The sequence below is a fragment of the Arvicola amphibius genome, chromosome 12, assembly GCF_903992535.2.
Source record: "Arvicola amphibius chromosome 12, mArvAmp1.2, whole genome shotgun sequence".
NCBI classification, from domain to species: Eukaryota; Metazoa; Chordata; class Mammalia; order Rodentia; family Cricetidae; genus Arvicola; species Arvicola amphibius.
Genome location: NC_052058.2, coordinates 46,235,297 through 46,252,868, shown reverse-complemented (window position 1 = coordinate 46,252,868; position 17,572 = coordinate 46,235,297). Strand labels below are relative to the sequence as shown.

General features: G+C 41.8%; 2 protein-coding genes across 2 annotated transcripts in view; one reads left to right on the top strand and one right to left on the bottom strand.

The window, feature by feature from the left end:
* LOC119827686 (mediator of RNA polymerase II transcription subunit 14-like) overlaps positions 1 to 12,655 on the top strand; it is a 29,672-nt gene extending 17,017 nt beyond the window's left edge. Inside the window, exon 2 of the mRNA XM_038349515.1 lies at positions 10,694 to 12,655. Coding sequence (XP_038205443.1) covers positions 10,694 to 10,719 — 26 coding nt within the window. The 3' untranslated portion in view covers positions 10,720 to 12,655. The remainder of the gene's footprint in view (positions 1 to 10,693) is intronic.
* A 728-nt stretch (positions 12,656 to 13,383) lies between these two features.
* Positions 13,384 to 14,334, bottom strand: LOC119827755 (olfactory receptor 2T6-like). Its single transcript, XM_038349613.1, has one exon. It carries the CDS (start codon positions 14,332 to 14,334, stop codon positions 13,384 to 13,386), a length of 951 nt encoding a protein of 316 aa, XP_038205541.1.
* Between the last annotated feature and the right edge of the window lie 3,238 nt (positions 14,335 to 17,572).

Sequence of the window (17,572 nt, the reverse complement as noted above, 5' to 3'; positions counted from 1 at the left end):
AGATAAACAAAGTAAAAATGACAGTCTTACCAAAAGTAGTTTACAAATTCAATGCAGTCCCCATCAAAACTCCAACACAATTCTTTGCAAACCTTCAGAGAACAATATTCAGCTTCATGTGGAAAAACAAAAGCCCCGGGATAGCTAAAACAATTCTGTAAATTAAAAAAACTTCCAGAGGCATCACCATCCCTTATTTCAAGCTGTATTACAGAGTGATAGTAATAAAAACTACATGGTATTGGCATACAAACAGACAGGTTGAGCAATGAATTGAATCAAAGTCCCAGACATAAGTCACACCTATGAACACATGATGTTTGATAAAGAAACCAGAAATATACAATGGAAAAAAAAGAAAGCATCTTCAACAAATGGTGCTGGGCCGGGCGGTGGTGGCGCACGCCTTTAATCCCAGCACTCGGGAGGCAGAGGCAGGTGGATCTCTGTGAGTTTGAGACCAGCCTGGTCTACAAGAGCTAGTTCCAGGACAGGCTCCAAAGCTACAGAGAAACCCTGTCTCGAAAAAACAAAAAACAAACAAACAAACAAACAAAAAACAAAAACAAATGGTGCTGGTCTAACTGGATGTCAGTATGTAGAAGAATGCAAATAGATCCATATCTAACACCCTACACAAAACGCAAGTCCAAGTGGATCAAAGACCTCAACTTAAAACCAGATACACTGAACCCGGTAGAAGAGAAACTTGGAAATAGCCTTGGGCTCATTGGCACAGGAGACAGCTTCCTGAACATAATACAAATAGCACAGGCAAACCAAATAATCCAGATAAAAATGGGGTACAGACCTGAACAGAGAATTCTTAACAGAGGACTCTCAAATGGCTGAGAAACACTTAAATGTTCAGCATCCTTAACCATCAGGGAAATGTAAATCAAAACACTGTGGAGGATGTGGAGCAAGGGAAACTCTTTCTCACTTCTGATGTGAGGGTATTTTATGGCCACTTTGGAAATCAATATGGAGGTTCCTGACAATATATACACATATACACACGTACACATATACACACACGTGCCACTCCTGGGCATATACCGAAGGATACCCCTTCTTGTTGTAGGAAGCCGCTTGTTTGGTCCTAGCTGCTCAGTCCTGAAATAAACACACAGAAGCTTGTATTGATTAAATCACTGCTTGGCCCATTAGCTCTAGCTTCTTATTGGCTATCCCATTTCTATTAATCTGTATATCATCACATGACTGGCTTACCAGGTAAAGTTCCTAGTGTCTGTTTCCAGCTGCTCCCTGGCTTTTCTCTGACTCTGCCTTCTCTCTTCCAACATTCAGCTTAGTTTTCCCTACCTAGCTCTCTTACCCTTTAGCTTGCTATAGGTCCAAATATTCCTTTATTTATCAATGGTAATCATAGCATACAGAGGGAAATCCCACATCACCTTCCTACCACAAGAACACATGCTCAATTATGCTCATTGTATTTTTATTCATAATAGCCACAACCTGAAAACAACCTAGATATCCAGATATCCCTCAGCTGAGAAATGGACAAAGAAAATGTGGTAATTTACACAATGGAGTATTACTCAGCTGTTAAAAATGATGATATCATAAAACTTGATGGAAAATAGATGTAGCTAGAAAAGATCATCCTGAATGAGGTAACCCAGACCCAGAAAGACAAACATGGTATGTACTCACTCATAAATAGATATTAGCTGTAAAGTAAAGGATAACCATGCTACATTCCACGGACCCAGAGAGACTGGATAACAATCAGAGCTCAATATGGGATGCTTGGATCTCCCTGGGAAGGGGAAATGAGTACATCTCATGGGTGGACTGGGGGCTGGTGGGGATGGGGACAGGAGGGAATCAGGCAAGGGGTCGGGGGGAAGGATGGAGGGAGACAGTACTGGGAGAGAACTGGAACTGTGGGACATTTCAGGGATGATATGGAAACCTATGCAGAGGATACTCTCTGGAATCTTTGGGGTGACCCTAGTGAAGACTCCTACTTACGGGGTATATGGAGCCTGAACCAGCCAACCATCTTCCGTAACCAGGCAAGGTTTCCAGTGGTGGTACTGAGGCATCAACCCAGCTGCAAGAACTTAGATCTACAATTTGTCCTGCCTGCATGATGTGCCAAAGAAACAGTGGCACAGAACTTGTAGGGGTGGCCAACCAATAACTGGTCCAACCTGTGGGCCATGCCACGACTGTGAACCAGCCTGGATGGCTAGGAACCAGGAGCTGGATAGCCCAGAGTTGCAGGATAGGCCCAAACACAACTGGAAAAAAAGGCAATGAGTTGATTCCTAAGGATGCTCTGCTATGCCATAGACTGAAGCCTAGCATAGTTGTCGTCAGAGAAGCTTCATCCAGCAATGGGAACAGAAACAAAAAGACACATAGTCAAACATCAGGGGGAGCTTGGGGAACCCCTCAGAAGAAGGGAAGAATTATGGGAGCCAGAGGAATCCAAAACACAAGTACACAGCCCACAGAATCGGTTAAGCAGGACTTTGGCTCACAGAGATCGAAGCGACAATCTATCTTAGAGCTTGCATGGGTCTGAGATAGGTCCTCTGCTTATATGTTATGGTTGTGTAACTTGGCGTTTTTATGAGACTCCTAATAGTGGAAGTGGGGGTTGTCTCCGATTGTTTTGTCTCGTTGGGGATCTTTTTTTCTCCTACTGGGTTACCTCATCCAACTTTGATATGAGAGTATGGCCTAGGCCTATTGTAATTTGTTCTGCCTTGTTTGGTGGCTATCCCTGCTGGGATGTCCCTGAGGGAGGCCTGCTCTTTTCTGAAGGGAAACGGAGGAAGAGTGGACCTGGGGGAGAGGGGAGTTGCTGGGGGGTGCACTGGAGGGAACAGAGGGAGGGGAAACTGGGGTTGGAATGTAATATATGAGAAAAGAATAACTAAATAAAACGGATTATGGATCTCAAAGGAAGAAATAAAAATGGCTAAGAAATATCTCAGGAAGTGTTCATCATCCTTAGAAATTAGGGAACTGGAAATTAAATCTACTTCGAGAGTTCACTTTTTCCTGGACAAGATGACTAAGAGCAGCAAAACAAATGACAGCAAATGCTGGAGAGGGTGTGCAGAATAAGAACCCTTAACCACTGTTTGTTGGGAGTGCAAACAGGTTCAGCCACATTGGGAATCAGTGCAGAGAATTCCAGAAAGCTTAAAACGAATCTACCGCATGAGAGCCAGCTGTAACATTCTAAATCTGACATGCGTGCAGAAGACTGGGCCTCCTATTCTACAGGTACTCTCTCCACCTTGTTCATTGCTGCTCCGTTCACAATAGCAAGGACATGGAATTAACTTACATGCCCTCTAACTGACGAAAGGATAATGAACATATACCCAGTGGAATATTATTCAGCCCTAAAGAAAAATGAAATCATGACATTTTCAGGTAAATGAATGGCACTAGAAGATATAATTGAATGAGATGACCCAGACTCAGAAAGACAAATGGCACATGTTCCCTCTCATCTGTGGTTCCTAGTTCCAGATGTGAGTATATGGTCTGGGTGACTGCAGAAACCAGTGAAGTGAATGTGAATCATAGCAAGATATCTGTAAAGGCATGATCACGGCACTGGTATCTTTGTGGTCATCAACAACTGTTGAGTTGGTCAGCCAGGTGAAAACTACATCTTATACTAGAAACGTAGCCAAAAGCCTATGACTAGGAAGGTCGCAGATCTTAGAGGAGAATCTACGCTGCCGCTTTACTAGACAGATATGGTTACTAACTGCATTCCAAATATTTGCCCTCAAATAAATAAATAAGCAAATAACTGTCCTTATACTCTTACCCCTCACCAAGGAAGTTTCTCTTTGCAGCACACAGAGACAATTACAGAAAGCCACAACTAGTCAAAATGCAGAGACCAATGGACCATGGGATGCTCATCCTGGCTTGGTACAACTACAATATAACACCCATCCTTAAGGCTCAGTGAACACTGTGAAGAGGGGTGCTAAGACTGTGAGAGCCGGAGGACCAGGAGGTCTCTGAGACTGTATCTTCTAAAAAATGACAGGGAGTACCCCATAAAACATCAAGCACGTGACTGCCCAAACAAGACCCGAGCATTGTTAACACCAGTAGATAAGCTGAGACAGAAGTGTCAAATCTCACAGGACCCTACCCCTAGGTGAAGAGCAGCAGGCTATTAGTGTGTGCGTGTGCATGCATGTGTTTGTGCATGTGTGCGTGTGATCCAATACCAATGGTCAGTCCTAAAACATTTACATAAAAGCAACACTAAATGAAGCCAGCAAATTGTATTTATTAGCATGTCTAGTATATATAGCAATAATAACTAGAGAAAATTGTCCATTAATTTGAAAGGGAGCAGGGGGGTTATTGGGGGTATTGGAAAGATAGAGGGAGGGAAAATGATAATATTTTGGGGGGAGACAGAGTCTTTCTACATAGACCTGGCTGTCCTGGAACTCACTATGTAGACCAGAATGGCCTTAAAATCACAGGAATCCACCTGCCTCTGCCTTCTAAGTGCTGGAATTAAAGGCATTGCTACCACCCCCAGGAATGTAAGTATATTTTGATTGAATTTAAAAAAGAATTGCCATGAGAATTATCCTGGGCAACTGGATATTTATCTAGATGTATGACAGGCACCTTACCAGGTCACCTTTCAGCATATGGTCATTAATTCAACCCTGACAAGTCAATGTTCCCTTTGGAATCCGGTGTCATTTGGTAAGTTTCTCTTCCTCCTAAGTAAACATTACCTAAATGGACATAATTGCCTACAGTGGACACAACAGCAAACATTAAAAAGGAAATTAAGTTACTATTCCTACTTTAGAGAAAGATTGTATACAAACAGAGGGGAGACTGTTTCTGTTTTGGAAGAGCAAAAGGAGCAGAGAGAGGAACAGTGGGCTTGGAAATAATAAGAGAGTGACTATGGCCAAAATGTAGTGATTTGTACATGGACAAAAATCATTGTGAAAGCAATCACTTTGTATAATAAATGCATATTAATAATTTTTGAATACTGTGAGGGAATGCTCCCATTTTTGCCAGCTTTGAGGCATGTGCTTAGAAGTGGTAGCCCTGGCAGAGATTCACTGGGTATCCTAAGCAGTGAGTCCCGACTTTTAGAATATGTGGCCTGACAACAAGCATCAGGGCTTTCGATGTACTTTCCAGATAAGGATTGTAATGAATCCCATGACCTTCGTGTACGAGTTCCAGTCTCGATTTGTGGTCACGGCCTCTATCATATACTGCAGATAGCATATAGGGTTTATATGGGCTCAAGCCGAAGTATTTGTAGGGATTCAAGAGTTCCTTTGGAGGGTAATTAATGACGTCTGGTAATAGCTGAGTAATGAATAACACAATGCACTGGAGCCATGCATTTCCATCCCTATCCTGGCTCTTTAACTTAGAGTCACACAGGCGTGGGTGCGCTCATCTCTGCTCTCTTTTTCTGCACCTAGAGAATGATGAGAGCAAAAATACACACGTGTGCGCGTGCACACACACATGCATGCACGCACACACACATACTTACATGCACTCACATGCACACACAAACACATACACAATAGTAATATAAAATTCCCTAAAATGCAGTGGGTCTATCACAGTGAAAAAAGAAAATATTCATTTCCCCCAATACCAATGATAAAGGGAAAGTGGAACCTGTGTGGGAAACATACAGACACTTCTTTTCCCTGACAACACCATATTTTCATATAAAGATGGTTCTCAAATGACTTATAAAGAATTCTTTGATTTGCACTTCTCTGATGGCTAAAGATGTTGAGTATTTCCTTAAGTGTCCTTCAGTTATTTGAGATACATCTGTTGAGAGTTGTCTGTTTATGTCTGTACCCCATTTTTTTATTGGATTATTCTTTTGATGACCAATTTCTTGAGTTCTTTGTATATTTTGGAGATCAGATCTCTGTCCCGTTCTGTAGGCTGCCATTTTGTCTTGTTGACCATGTCCTTTGCTTTACAGAAGCCACTCAGTTTCAGGAGGTCCCATTTATTGTTTCTCAGTGTCTGTGCTACTGGGTTATATTTAGGAAGTGGTCTCCTGTACCTATATGTTCAAGAGCACTTCCCACGTTCTCTTCTATGAGGTTTAGTGTGGTTGGTTTTATAGTGAGGTCTGTGATCTGTTTGGACTTGGGTTTTGTGCATGGTGATGGATATAGATCTATTTTTATTCTTCTACTTGTTAATAGCCAGTGACACCAGCACTATGACGAGTGTCTAGCATTAGACTAGTGTCTTGGTGTGCTTGAAAATTATGTAAATTCTCCCATGTTTGAGGGTGTCCTCCACATATTTCTCACACTGGACTGTTAATTGTGCTACCAGAACCTTCTCCATCATTACTGATTTCTTTACCTCCTTGTCTTCTCAGTCACTAAGAGAGCAAGAGATTAAACTCTCCAAGTTACATGAAGGATCTATCCATTTGTCTGTAGTTGGGTCAGTTTTTCCTCTGTATACTTGGAAGCTGACTGTAAGGTGCTTTCGAAGTTAGAAGTGTTACTGATAGAAAATTCAAGCTTTATTGGTGTGTAGTGAGCTTTTCTTTATTCCCCACCCCCCAAAAGCATTTTAGGCCTTAAAGGCCATCCTATCTGAGATATAATTATGCCTATAATTACATCCTGTGCCAGCTTTATTTTAGCATATGCCTGCTTACGGTGTTTCTGCTCTCCTTTGGTTTCAACCTTTTTTATATCATTGTATTTTAACATATATCTTCTAAATGGCACATATCAGAACTTTGCATTGTTTCCTTATACATTTTGAACCTATTCCGGCATTCTTTATCTTTTAACGGAAGCATTTAGTCTTTATGCATCGACTGATTTATCACATATTTAAGGCAATGTTTATTATTTTCTTAAACTTAAGAAAAAAGCTTTCCAATCTGAAAAAAGAATTGTTACCTCAAATTAAATAATATATAATATTTTGGGTACTACCATAATAGAATTTGAGGGGCTGGAGAGATGGCTCGATGATTAAGAACACTTAGTGTTATTCTAGAGGAACTGGGTTCAGTTCCCAGCCTTATAACACCAGTTCTGGGATCCAGTGCCCCCTCTTCTGGCCTGCTTGGGCACACCATTGTGCACAGTGCACTGACATGCATACAGTCAAAACATCGATACATATAAAAAATAAATAAATCCCAAAAAATTTAAAAATATTGGAGTTGGAATTTGTTTTATTTTCAATGGTTAGTGAATTCAAGAACCTTGAAGAGGGGAATTCAGGAGCCAGGTGAAGTTGAACGATGCATTCTATATTCTACACCCTACAGGTCAGTTTTGGTCCATGAAGTTTCATGAGACAACACAAAACATTCATTCATTATTACACTGTCCTGAGTAAGGTCATCAGAAAGATTCCTCTTTGAGTCATTATAGGCTATCTTCTATGAGAGTTGGTCAATGTCAGATGATCTGGGGAATCAAGATTCTTGGACAGAAAGGGGTACTGTCCTATTGGTCCTAAAAGGACAAGAATTTGGCATCTTGAGAAAACTTCCAAACACACAAGAATGTTTCCCCCAAAATTGAAAAAAAAGTTCATACTCAGTTAATTTATAACTGAAAAATTAAAACTAAGCATTAAAAATATTTTATAAGAACACTGCAAAATAATTTTAATTTTACATAGAATCTTCAACATCTAATATATATTTTCTTCATTATGTTTTCCCTTGGCCATCACCACTGATGAGTTAAGATAAAAACAACTCTAAATGTTCTCTGGAGGTGTGTTCACATGTATGTTGGAAGGAACATGCATGAAAGGAGAGGAGTCACATGCAAACACTCATTGACAGTGTCAGGCTCTTGGTAATTGCCATGGGAAGAAGTGAATGAGAAATATAGATTTCCTGTGCATATAGCCATTAATTGAAAGTATATCCTGCAGTGGATAATGTGATTCCATTCAGCTCTCCCGAGGGAATAAAAAGCAGATCTCTAAGAAATTCCAGTCTGGTCAAATTCTAAGACCCTTGAGCCAGTTCTACCACTGAACTACCAATGCCGTCTGGAGAGATGGCTCAGTGGTTAAGGGCACTGCCTACTCTTCCAAAGGTCCTGAGTTCAATTCACAGCAACCACATGTTGTGGCTCACAACCATCTGTAATGAGATCTGGTGCCCTCTTGAGGAAGAGACCTGTTCAGTCATCCTCATCAACTTAGACATGAAGCCCAATATGGACAAGTTCAACAGAATCGCTTATACAGGCTGCCCATGCATGTTTCAGCATTGCCAGGGCATAAATTTCAAATTTCAGTTTCAGAGTCAATTAGGCATTTGATCTCTCTGGTTTGTTCTCTGCCACCTCTTCCATTAGGTCGGTGTTCTAGAGTTCTGTGGTGTTTATGACATTGCCAGGCTACAATCCATCCATTCACCCCTAGATATTAGGGGTCAGAGCAAGGGATATAGAGCGTAAAAGGCTATAAACACACACGCAGCATCTTATACGCTTTCCCCATTCTTTGATGATGCTTCTGTGAGCACAAATTACACATTTCACTAGTTCATTTTTTACTAGAATCACAGAATCCTAAGATTTTCACAGTCCTACACACTGAAGTCTGATAAGTCTTATTTCTTCAGGCATGACCAAAAGGACATGACAGAGGAATGAGTGCGTGACATGTCAGATCATCGCAGGGGTCTCCAGTGGAGCAAAAGTTCTCATGATGACTGAGGAAGAATAGATAATTGAAAAATCCCATGTAGTTTTCTACAGCAATAATCATTTAAACTGCATAGTCCTTTGAGAGGACTCTTAGGGGTTAGGACTTAAACAATGGAGGATGAAGCACCTCTACGTAAAGACAAATAGACAGCTAGTCATCTCACTTAGAAAAGGTCACTTCCCCTAACAGCCTTGGTTCAATAGGCTGTTTACCCTGGCAAGAATGGAACTGCAGAACTCAAAGAAAAACACTGCAGGGTATTTTATGTTTTAAATGAACTATTTTTTTCCTTGAAAGGTTAAATAATTTTGGTCCATGAAATAAACTGGAAGTAGATAACAGTTAAAAAAAAGTCTACATACTCTTATTACAAGACTAGTGGACCTTAAGGAGAGGTTAAAAAGTCATTTAACTTTATGTAGATTTGAGCAAAGGGATGCTTTAAGTCTCCAGATAAAGGAGATGGGCTATGGAGTTCTGGGGAGAATGTGTACAGTAAGAAAGTGTGTTGTCACTGTGTTGACAGAGGTCCTTGTAACAGCCCACTGGTAATATCTGTGTGGGCTACAGCAGACCCTTGCTGTATAGGAGAAGAGGTGGGGATACAAGATAAGAGGCACCTGTCTTTCTTCACCTTACTAATGCAGATGTGAATTTCTTATTATGAAAAGCAGCTATTTAGAGTCATTCCTGTCCTCAGAGGTCCGTAGCATCTGAAAAAACTTGAACTCTGACAAGAAACATTTGGGGTGGAATGTTTTATTCTCTCAGAATAAACCACCTATTTCCCTCCTGTGCAAAAACAATGCATTAGCAACCAGTATAGAAGCTAACTTAGAACATGGCGTACCAAATAGTATACTACCATATCTCGAAGGGGGAAAGCTAAAATTTATCCCATTTTCTTCTAATTACTTTTCATGTTCAATAAATACTAGCCACACTGTCCACCACTAAATACTCATAAGGTCAAGCCTAATTTTATGAGCAAACTTTTGTCATGTCCAGGTCCACTCAACTTCCTAAACTTCTACAATTCTTGGATGATAACTTATTGGATGATGACATATTGGATAAAATATACTATTAGAAAATTTACATAGTTTCTAGAAAAACTGACTTAGTTTTTTGTGTGGATACTGGCCTCCACTTGAGATAGCCTTGGGAAGAAGGTGCATCTCCTATGCAGAGCTGGACTGGCTTCCTCTCTGTACACTGATTGTCTCCATGTATTGTAAAGTAGGGTCTTCATTATTCCATAGAGGTCCATAGAAGATGGCTATTTAGTTAGTTTGCTATCTTCTCATATGGTTTTTGAACAAGCAAGTAGAGCAGAAGCCATTTTTCTATCTGATTACCTTCAATTTCTTCTTCTGTCAGGAGGAAGGAGGAGGGAGGCGGACGAGGGGGAGGAGGAGGCGGGGGAGAGAAGAGCGGAGGAGGCGGGGGAAGAAGAAGAGGAAGAAGAAGAAGAAGGAGGAGAGAGGAAGAGAGGAGGAGGAAGGGGAGGAGGGAGGAGGAGGAGGCGGAGGAGGGGAGGAGGAGGAGGAAGAGGAAGAGGAAGAGGAAGAAGAGGAGGAGGAGGACGAAAGATGAGAGAAAAGCCGCCGCGGGCGTAATCGTTTCGTGCGTAGACCTGGATTCTTCTTGCTTCGTAGTGCGGACTGTCGTCGTCTGCGTACGTATACGCTCCTCGTCCCTTCTCTTCGGCTTCTGCGTCTCTTCTTCTCTGTCTTGTTGCTCTTTTCTTCTTCTTCTTCTTCTTCTTTTTCTTCTTCTTCTTCTCTGTCATTATCTATCTATCATCTATCTATCTATCTATCTATCTATCTATCTATCTATCTATCTAACTATCATCTATCTATCTATCGTTCTTTGATGGCCTACAGTCCATTTATAGTATAAAGTAAAGATTAAGTAGGAGCCCCCTTATTTCTTCTTACAGAGACTATTTCCATGGCAACTGACTGAGAATTGGTCAAAGCGCTGAAAATAAGTGGCTGTGAGTGCTCAGGTATACAGGTCATCTGCATCAACCTCCCCTCTCCAAAGGCTCAGGAACATCATGAAAGAATGGATAGAAAGAATGCAACACCCGTGAAATGAGGATGGGAGCCGTGAAATGCTGTCTTCTCGACATGATGTGGCTGATGTCAAGTCACAACAGCTGTGGCCACCTGCACAAGATTGTCCTAGTGGGGTGCCAGCATGGATTGGGGAGGTGCTCCCAAGGCCCTACCCCTAGCTGAGGAGCTATTGACAGTTGATGGCTGTGGAGTGAGGGAGAAGAATGCACATCTTCTGTGCAGATCTGGACTGGTTCCCTCTCTATATGCCGATTCTCTCCTGGTGTTGTAAAGTGGGATCTGGATATGGTGATCTCAGTCTCCAGAGTTGCATAGTTCATGATCATTGCCTTTTGCATTGGTGGGTGTGCAGCTGGTTCTTGTAATGGTCCCTACTGCTAGTCCCACACGAGAAGCATCTGTCAAGCCAGCCAATCCTATAGTTCCTAGTTCTTGGTTTTTGTGTCTTTTACCTGAGCAGATACCTTGAGACATCTTTGAAACAGTTCCCAACAATATGTGGCCTTTGTCAAAGAGGCCAAAGCTTGACTGGAATGAGACAAAAAACAGCCTGAATTATTTATTTTTAAAATAATTTTCTGTTTTCTGTTACTTTGGGCTGTCAGACCCAATAACCAAAGCTAGCTAATGAACTCTCTTTCTATAATAACACACACACACACTCTTCACTGATTCTGGTCAGTAAGGAACCCTTCCTAATACAAGTATATACCAGAAATCGATACACAGCTGTCATGCATCAACCCTCTCCATTCTTTCTCATTTATTAGACCGCTTGAATGCCATCTCCAGATTGAAAATCACTTGCAGTGGCAATTTTTGCATATATGTGTATGCATATTCACACATATGATTTTTGTGTATCAGTAAACAATCTAGAAACTACAAAGGAGAAAAACATAAATTTCTCTTTCTATCACTGCCTGGATTCACTTAGTATGGTTGTCTCAGGTTGCATCCATTTTACCAAAAACAACATAACTCCATTCTTCTTTGTGGCCATAAAAAAAGGAAAAAATCCCATTGTGTGTATCTGCCATGTTTTCCTTCTGCATTCCTCTGTTGTGGATGGTGCTTGGCTCTATAGCTTAGCTGCTGTGAACAGTGTTGCAATAAACAGGTATGTAAGCATCACACCAGCATGGAGGTGTTTACCCAATAGGGTATAGATGGGACCTATGGTATATCTCCTGGCTTTTCGAGAAACCTCCCTTCTGATTTCCATAATCACTGGCAAACTTTACATTCCCACATGTTGCATGTTCTGAGCTAGCCTCACAAGTTTAAAGTACATAGTAGTCTCCAGATGGAGTCTCTGAGGGGCTGCTTCTTTTCTTGAAGATGCTTAACTATGCAGTTAAACAGAATCGGGTCTGCTTCCTGAGTCCCACTGGTTAGTCCCGTACAGAACTCCAAGTCTGCTCCATTTGACAGTTTTGTATCTAACACCCAGCAGCATTTCAGTACAACAGGAGTCTGGCTCTGTTCAGTCCCCACACTATTGTCAGAGCAGCGGGACATCACTGGATGCAACTTGGATTTCGTCCAACAGGTACAAAGCCTAGCACTCAACCATGCAGAGTAGGTACAAGAGGATGGGGTGTGGTTTTTACTGACCGGGTGCACTCCAAATACTTTCCCCAGCTTTTAATTTCTTAAAACAGAAATGATATTAGATTATCTCCAAAAAGGATTTGCTAGCTGTAACTTACGAATGCAAAGCTGAGTTATATTTATTTTCTCATTTTGTGTACCCAGTAAAAAAGCCAGCCCTGTGGGGAAGGAAGCAGGTTGTATCCAGCATTGCTCTTGAAGTGGGAAGAAGATGGCATTGTTCCTCCAATCACTAACATCTACACCGAGAGTCCAAGAGTCCCAATGTTTTAGAGAAGAACCTGGGACACAATTGCAGAGCTTGCTCTTGTATGAGCTATTTCTTTCTCAACTCTCTGCTTCTACACACGCCAATATAATGAGTAAGAAACACAGTAGAACCCCTGCTCTATGGTAATTTGATCCTTGAATTGCTCCATAAATGTGGTTCTTTTTCCCCCCACCCTCAAGTTAGATAAAGGAGATTTTTTCAATTGCTATTCCAGAAAGAGATGTCTTGGATTTTATGAATTCTATTGTTGAGTATCTGTATTCCCTATGAAGCTCTATAATGAGTTCCTGTCATTTAAATGTCGACCTTCGTAAGAGTTTCATAAACTCTACCATTGAATAGATTAAACATTGCTGTTAGTTTACAGATTCTTATAAGGTCACTGAAGGTTGATATGTAGCCTTGAACACACACTTCGGGACCTCCACATACATAAACTGCAGTAAGAAACTTCCCATGAATGAATTAAAGCCAGTGGAAATGAAGAAGGAGAAAATAAGTGGTGGAGGGGGGGGAGAGTTAGCATTGTTTAAACATGAGATGTCACAAGCATCTTATCTTTGATGCAAACACTTCTGATGCATTGCTTTTAAAATTGCGGTAGCATTTATCCATTATCCATACTTCGTCCTAGACAGGCACGGGCATGTTAGTTTCTTGCAATTATTTTCTTTCCACGCTGCAGGTCCCTCTATGTCTTGCTATGGCTCTCTTCAAAGCCCCAGCCACATCTCTGTTCCTCAGACTATAAATAACAGGATTCAGCAAAGGGGTGAGGATAGTGTAAAAAGCTGAGAAGATTTTGTCTTTGAGTGGGGTGTGGTAGGATTGTGGAAGCATGTACGTGTACAAAGCAGCCCCATAAAACAACGTCACCACAATCACATGTGACGAGCAAGTGGCGAAAGCCTTCTTCCTCCCTTCTTCTGACTTTATCTGATGTACGGTGACAAGTATCTGAGTGTAGGACGTGATCACCACGGAGAAGGGGACCAACAGCATCACAACACAGCAGACGTACATCACCATCTCATACATGGCCTTGTCACCGCAGGCCAGCCTCAGCATCGTGGGAGCCTCGCAGAAGAAGTGGTTGATCTTGTGGGAGGCACAGAACGGGAGACTCATGGTGATGGGGGTGAGGAGAAAACTGTCCAGAGCGCCACCAAACCAAGAGCTGGCCAAAATAAACCAGCAGACCCTCCGACTCATGAGGACAGGGTAACGGAGTGGATTGCAGATGGCCACGTAGCGGTCATAGGCCATAAGTCCCAGCAGGAAGAACTCAGCTCCTACAAAGCCCATGTAAAGAAAGTACTGGGCTGTACAGGCAGCAAAGGAGATGGTCCCTTTGCCCACAATGTAATCTATCAGTATCTTAGGCACAATAGTGGAGATATACATCATGTCAATGAAAGAGAGATGGCTGAGGAGGAAATACATGGGCGTGTGGAGGTGAGGATCTATGTGAATGAGAAAGATCATGACCCCATTAGCCATTATGGCCATGAAGAACGTGGCACAAATAACACTGAAAAGGAATCCCGATGCTTTGTTGTGGGTAAAGAGCCCCACGAAGGTAAAGTCACTGGGAAAAGTTTTGTTTCCATCCATATGTCTGTGCTTGAGCTGAAAGCATAAGGAGAGAAGCAGCAGTTATTGTAATGATGAAGGCGAGAGGAATCATTACAAATCGGTCAATGAGATCCTTAAGTGAGACTCATTTTGTCTAATGTCAAGCATTTCTGGGAAGTCAATTGCAGCTGCTTTTTTGCCCATTTTTTCTTGTTGAGGAGTAACCTCCCAAAAAGTATGTTTCCCATGGCACAAAACTGAGTGGATATATGATAAACAGTAGTTCATACAATAAAGTTTAATTATCATTGCATAGTATCTGGGTCTTGGAGAGGCTTCTTTCTTTAGAGCACAGCCTGGTTGCTCAAAATGTATATTCAACAGCAAAACAATTGATATTTTAAATCCATTTGTACAACCAGAATAATATTTTATCAGATTGCGACTTTTCTTCCCGGTTTTAAAATTTGTCAATCCCAGGCCGGAAATAAAGATGGTTCAGCAGATGAAGGTGCTTATCACCAAGCTTGCTGACCCGAGACCTGATTCCTGCATGTTGTCTTCTGCTGTTCACATACATGCCATGATACCCCCATGCTAAGTAAATAAATGAACAATACTTTCAAAAGAAATGTTAAAACTTACCAGTTCCACTAGAAATAACCATAAAGCTGCGGACTCTGCTGGAAGCTAATAAGCTGTAGTGAATGGGATAGCAAAATCATTCATAACTGACCATGACTGTTAGTCAATTTCTCATTAATTCATTGCCATATCCTGTCTCTAAGGTGACATCTGTGCAGAAATTTTGGTGCTAGTGGAGTAGATAAGAGGGAGTGCATTTCGTGTGTTTTAGTGTCTTCTTGGAAGAGAAACACTGAAAGACGTTAACAGGGGAGGGGGGATGTATTTGGATACTGCTAGTAAGAAAGAGCTGGGGGAAACATCACAGACAGTAAAGGAGAATGGATATAAAAGGACCATTCATAGACTCTGAGTGTGGGCTTTCATTATAGAAAATGAACATTGTAAAGCACAACAGAGCTCAGACCAAGGAGGAAACAAAAGCCAACTCAGGAAGAGGACTGTTTGTGAGGACGGAGCTCAGTGGTAGAGCACTTCTTTAATGGACATGAGGCCCCGGGTACCATCTTCAGCACCACATTAAACAAACAAACGATCGGGAAAGGACAGTGAGGGATGGGTAGTCAGTTTCTCGAAGTAAAAGGGCTGGAGTAAGGAGCTCAAGTTATTTTTTAAATATTATCGGTGGAATGGACTGCAGTTTGATTTTTAAGAAATTACATAACATTTAACATGTTTGGGCCGGGCGATGGTGGCGCACGCCTTTAATCCCAGCACTTGAGAGGCAGAGGCAGGCAGATCTCTGTGAGTTCGAGGCCAGCCTGGTCTACAAGAGCTAGCTCCAGGATAGGCTCCAAAGCTACAGAGAAACCCTGTCTCAAAAAAAATTAACATGTTTATCTTGATATTCTAGGAAATTCTCCCTTCTCAACATTTGTGATCTTCCTCTTCCTCCTCCTCCTCTTCCTCTTCCTCTTCCTCTCCCTCTTTCGCTCTCTTCTTCTTATCTTCTTCCTTTTCTTCTTTCTACTTTGTCTTTAGATAGGGTCTCACTATGTAGCTTGACTGTCCTCAAACTCATGTAGGTAAGGAAAGACTTATTTGGCACATATTTGAGGGTGCAACTCTCATGCAGGGAAGGCATGGCTGTAGTTGGCCACCTGCAGCTGTGACAGAAGGCACTCATTCACATCTGGGCAGATATGATGGGCCTGATTTCCAGATATGTCCATCTTGCAAAGATTCTACAAGGCCTACTGCTACAAGCAACTGGAGACCCAGTATTGAAACGTGAGTGTGTTGGGAATATTTTACAAACTGTAACATCCAGCCTGCACATGGCCCTGGGTTTTATCCACAGCACCACAGAAAGTATTCAGAAAGTGCTTGGTGTCCCTAATCATCAAGGAAATTCAAATCAAAGCCAGGATTCACTATCAGTAGCTAATGGCTACTGTCAAACATGATTCAGTATCACCGCTGGCTAATAGCTATAATCAATAAAGACAAAATAACAAGTGTTGATGGCTGCCTTCCCATATTGATGGCAGCACTAACTCCCACAGTGCTGCAGTCACCGAATGGAAGCCACCTAACTGTCCAAATATGAACGCATGTGTAAGGGATACATATATAGACACAACGGAATACAGCTCAGACATAACTATGATGAAGTGACATTAAGTAACTCACACAAGATGGTAAATATCACAGGTTTTTTTTTCTCATAGGCAGAACATAAAATTATTGGCATCCTGAGAGTTCAGAGTAGACACAGAGTAGATAGCAAGGGTAAGGAGGAGGTGCAGGGGGTGGAGACTGACATCTTTGTATACAAAGTACAGCTGCATAAGAAGAATACCTTTGGGATTCACATTTATCTCAGGACAGCAGTGAGCATTAGTGTTTTGTGTATTTCAAAGTAACTGGAAAAGAAGAATTGGATGGTCTCATCACACACACACGCATACACACACACATGCATACACACACAAATGTATGTGGTGTTGCAAAAGCAACAGTAGTTTTTAAAATTTTGTTACTTGTACACACACACACATCAGCCTATCACTCTGTGCCTAAAATGCATATAAAACAAGTGTTGAATGTGTCCTAATGGGTTTGAGAGAGAGTTGGAGGCATAGTAGGAGTTGGAGGGTGAGGAACAGAAAAGCAGAAATTATGTAAATGAAGTACTCATAGATAAAAATTCTAAAAATAGCCTTAACTTAAAAATATGCATCAGAGCCGGGCGGTGGTGGCGCATGCCTTTAATCCCAGCACTCGGGAGGCAGAGGCAGGCGGATCTCTGTGAGTTCGAGACCAGCCTGGTCTACAAGAGCTAGCTCCAGGACAGGCTCTAAAGCTGCAGAGAAACCCTGTCTCGAAAAACCAAAAAAAAAAAAAAAAAAAATGCATCAGACACTCATGGATTCTAAGGTAAATGGAGATGGATTCTGAGGCTGATGGTGGACTTTGCAGGACTGGGTGGCATTTGAAGGGACCATGCTCACCACTGCAGAGACCTATCTCAAGTCACTGAAGAGTCTAGATTTGCATCCTTGCCTGATACCAACTATGGGTTGCCATGGGACCTGAGCTGTGTGACAGAGAAGATGTGCCACCTACATCACCCGCCAAGGGACAGAATGCCACCACTAGGGTAAGACTAGCAGTAGTAGATGGAGGGTTG

Excerpts from the sequence above, each read along its gene's own strand:
- LOC119827755 (XM_038349613.1), bottom strand. The coding sequence starts at position 14,334 with ATGGATGGAAACAAAACTTTTCCCAGTGACTTTACCTTCGTGGGGCTC.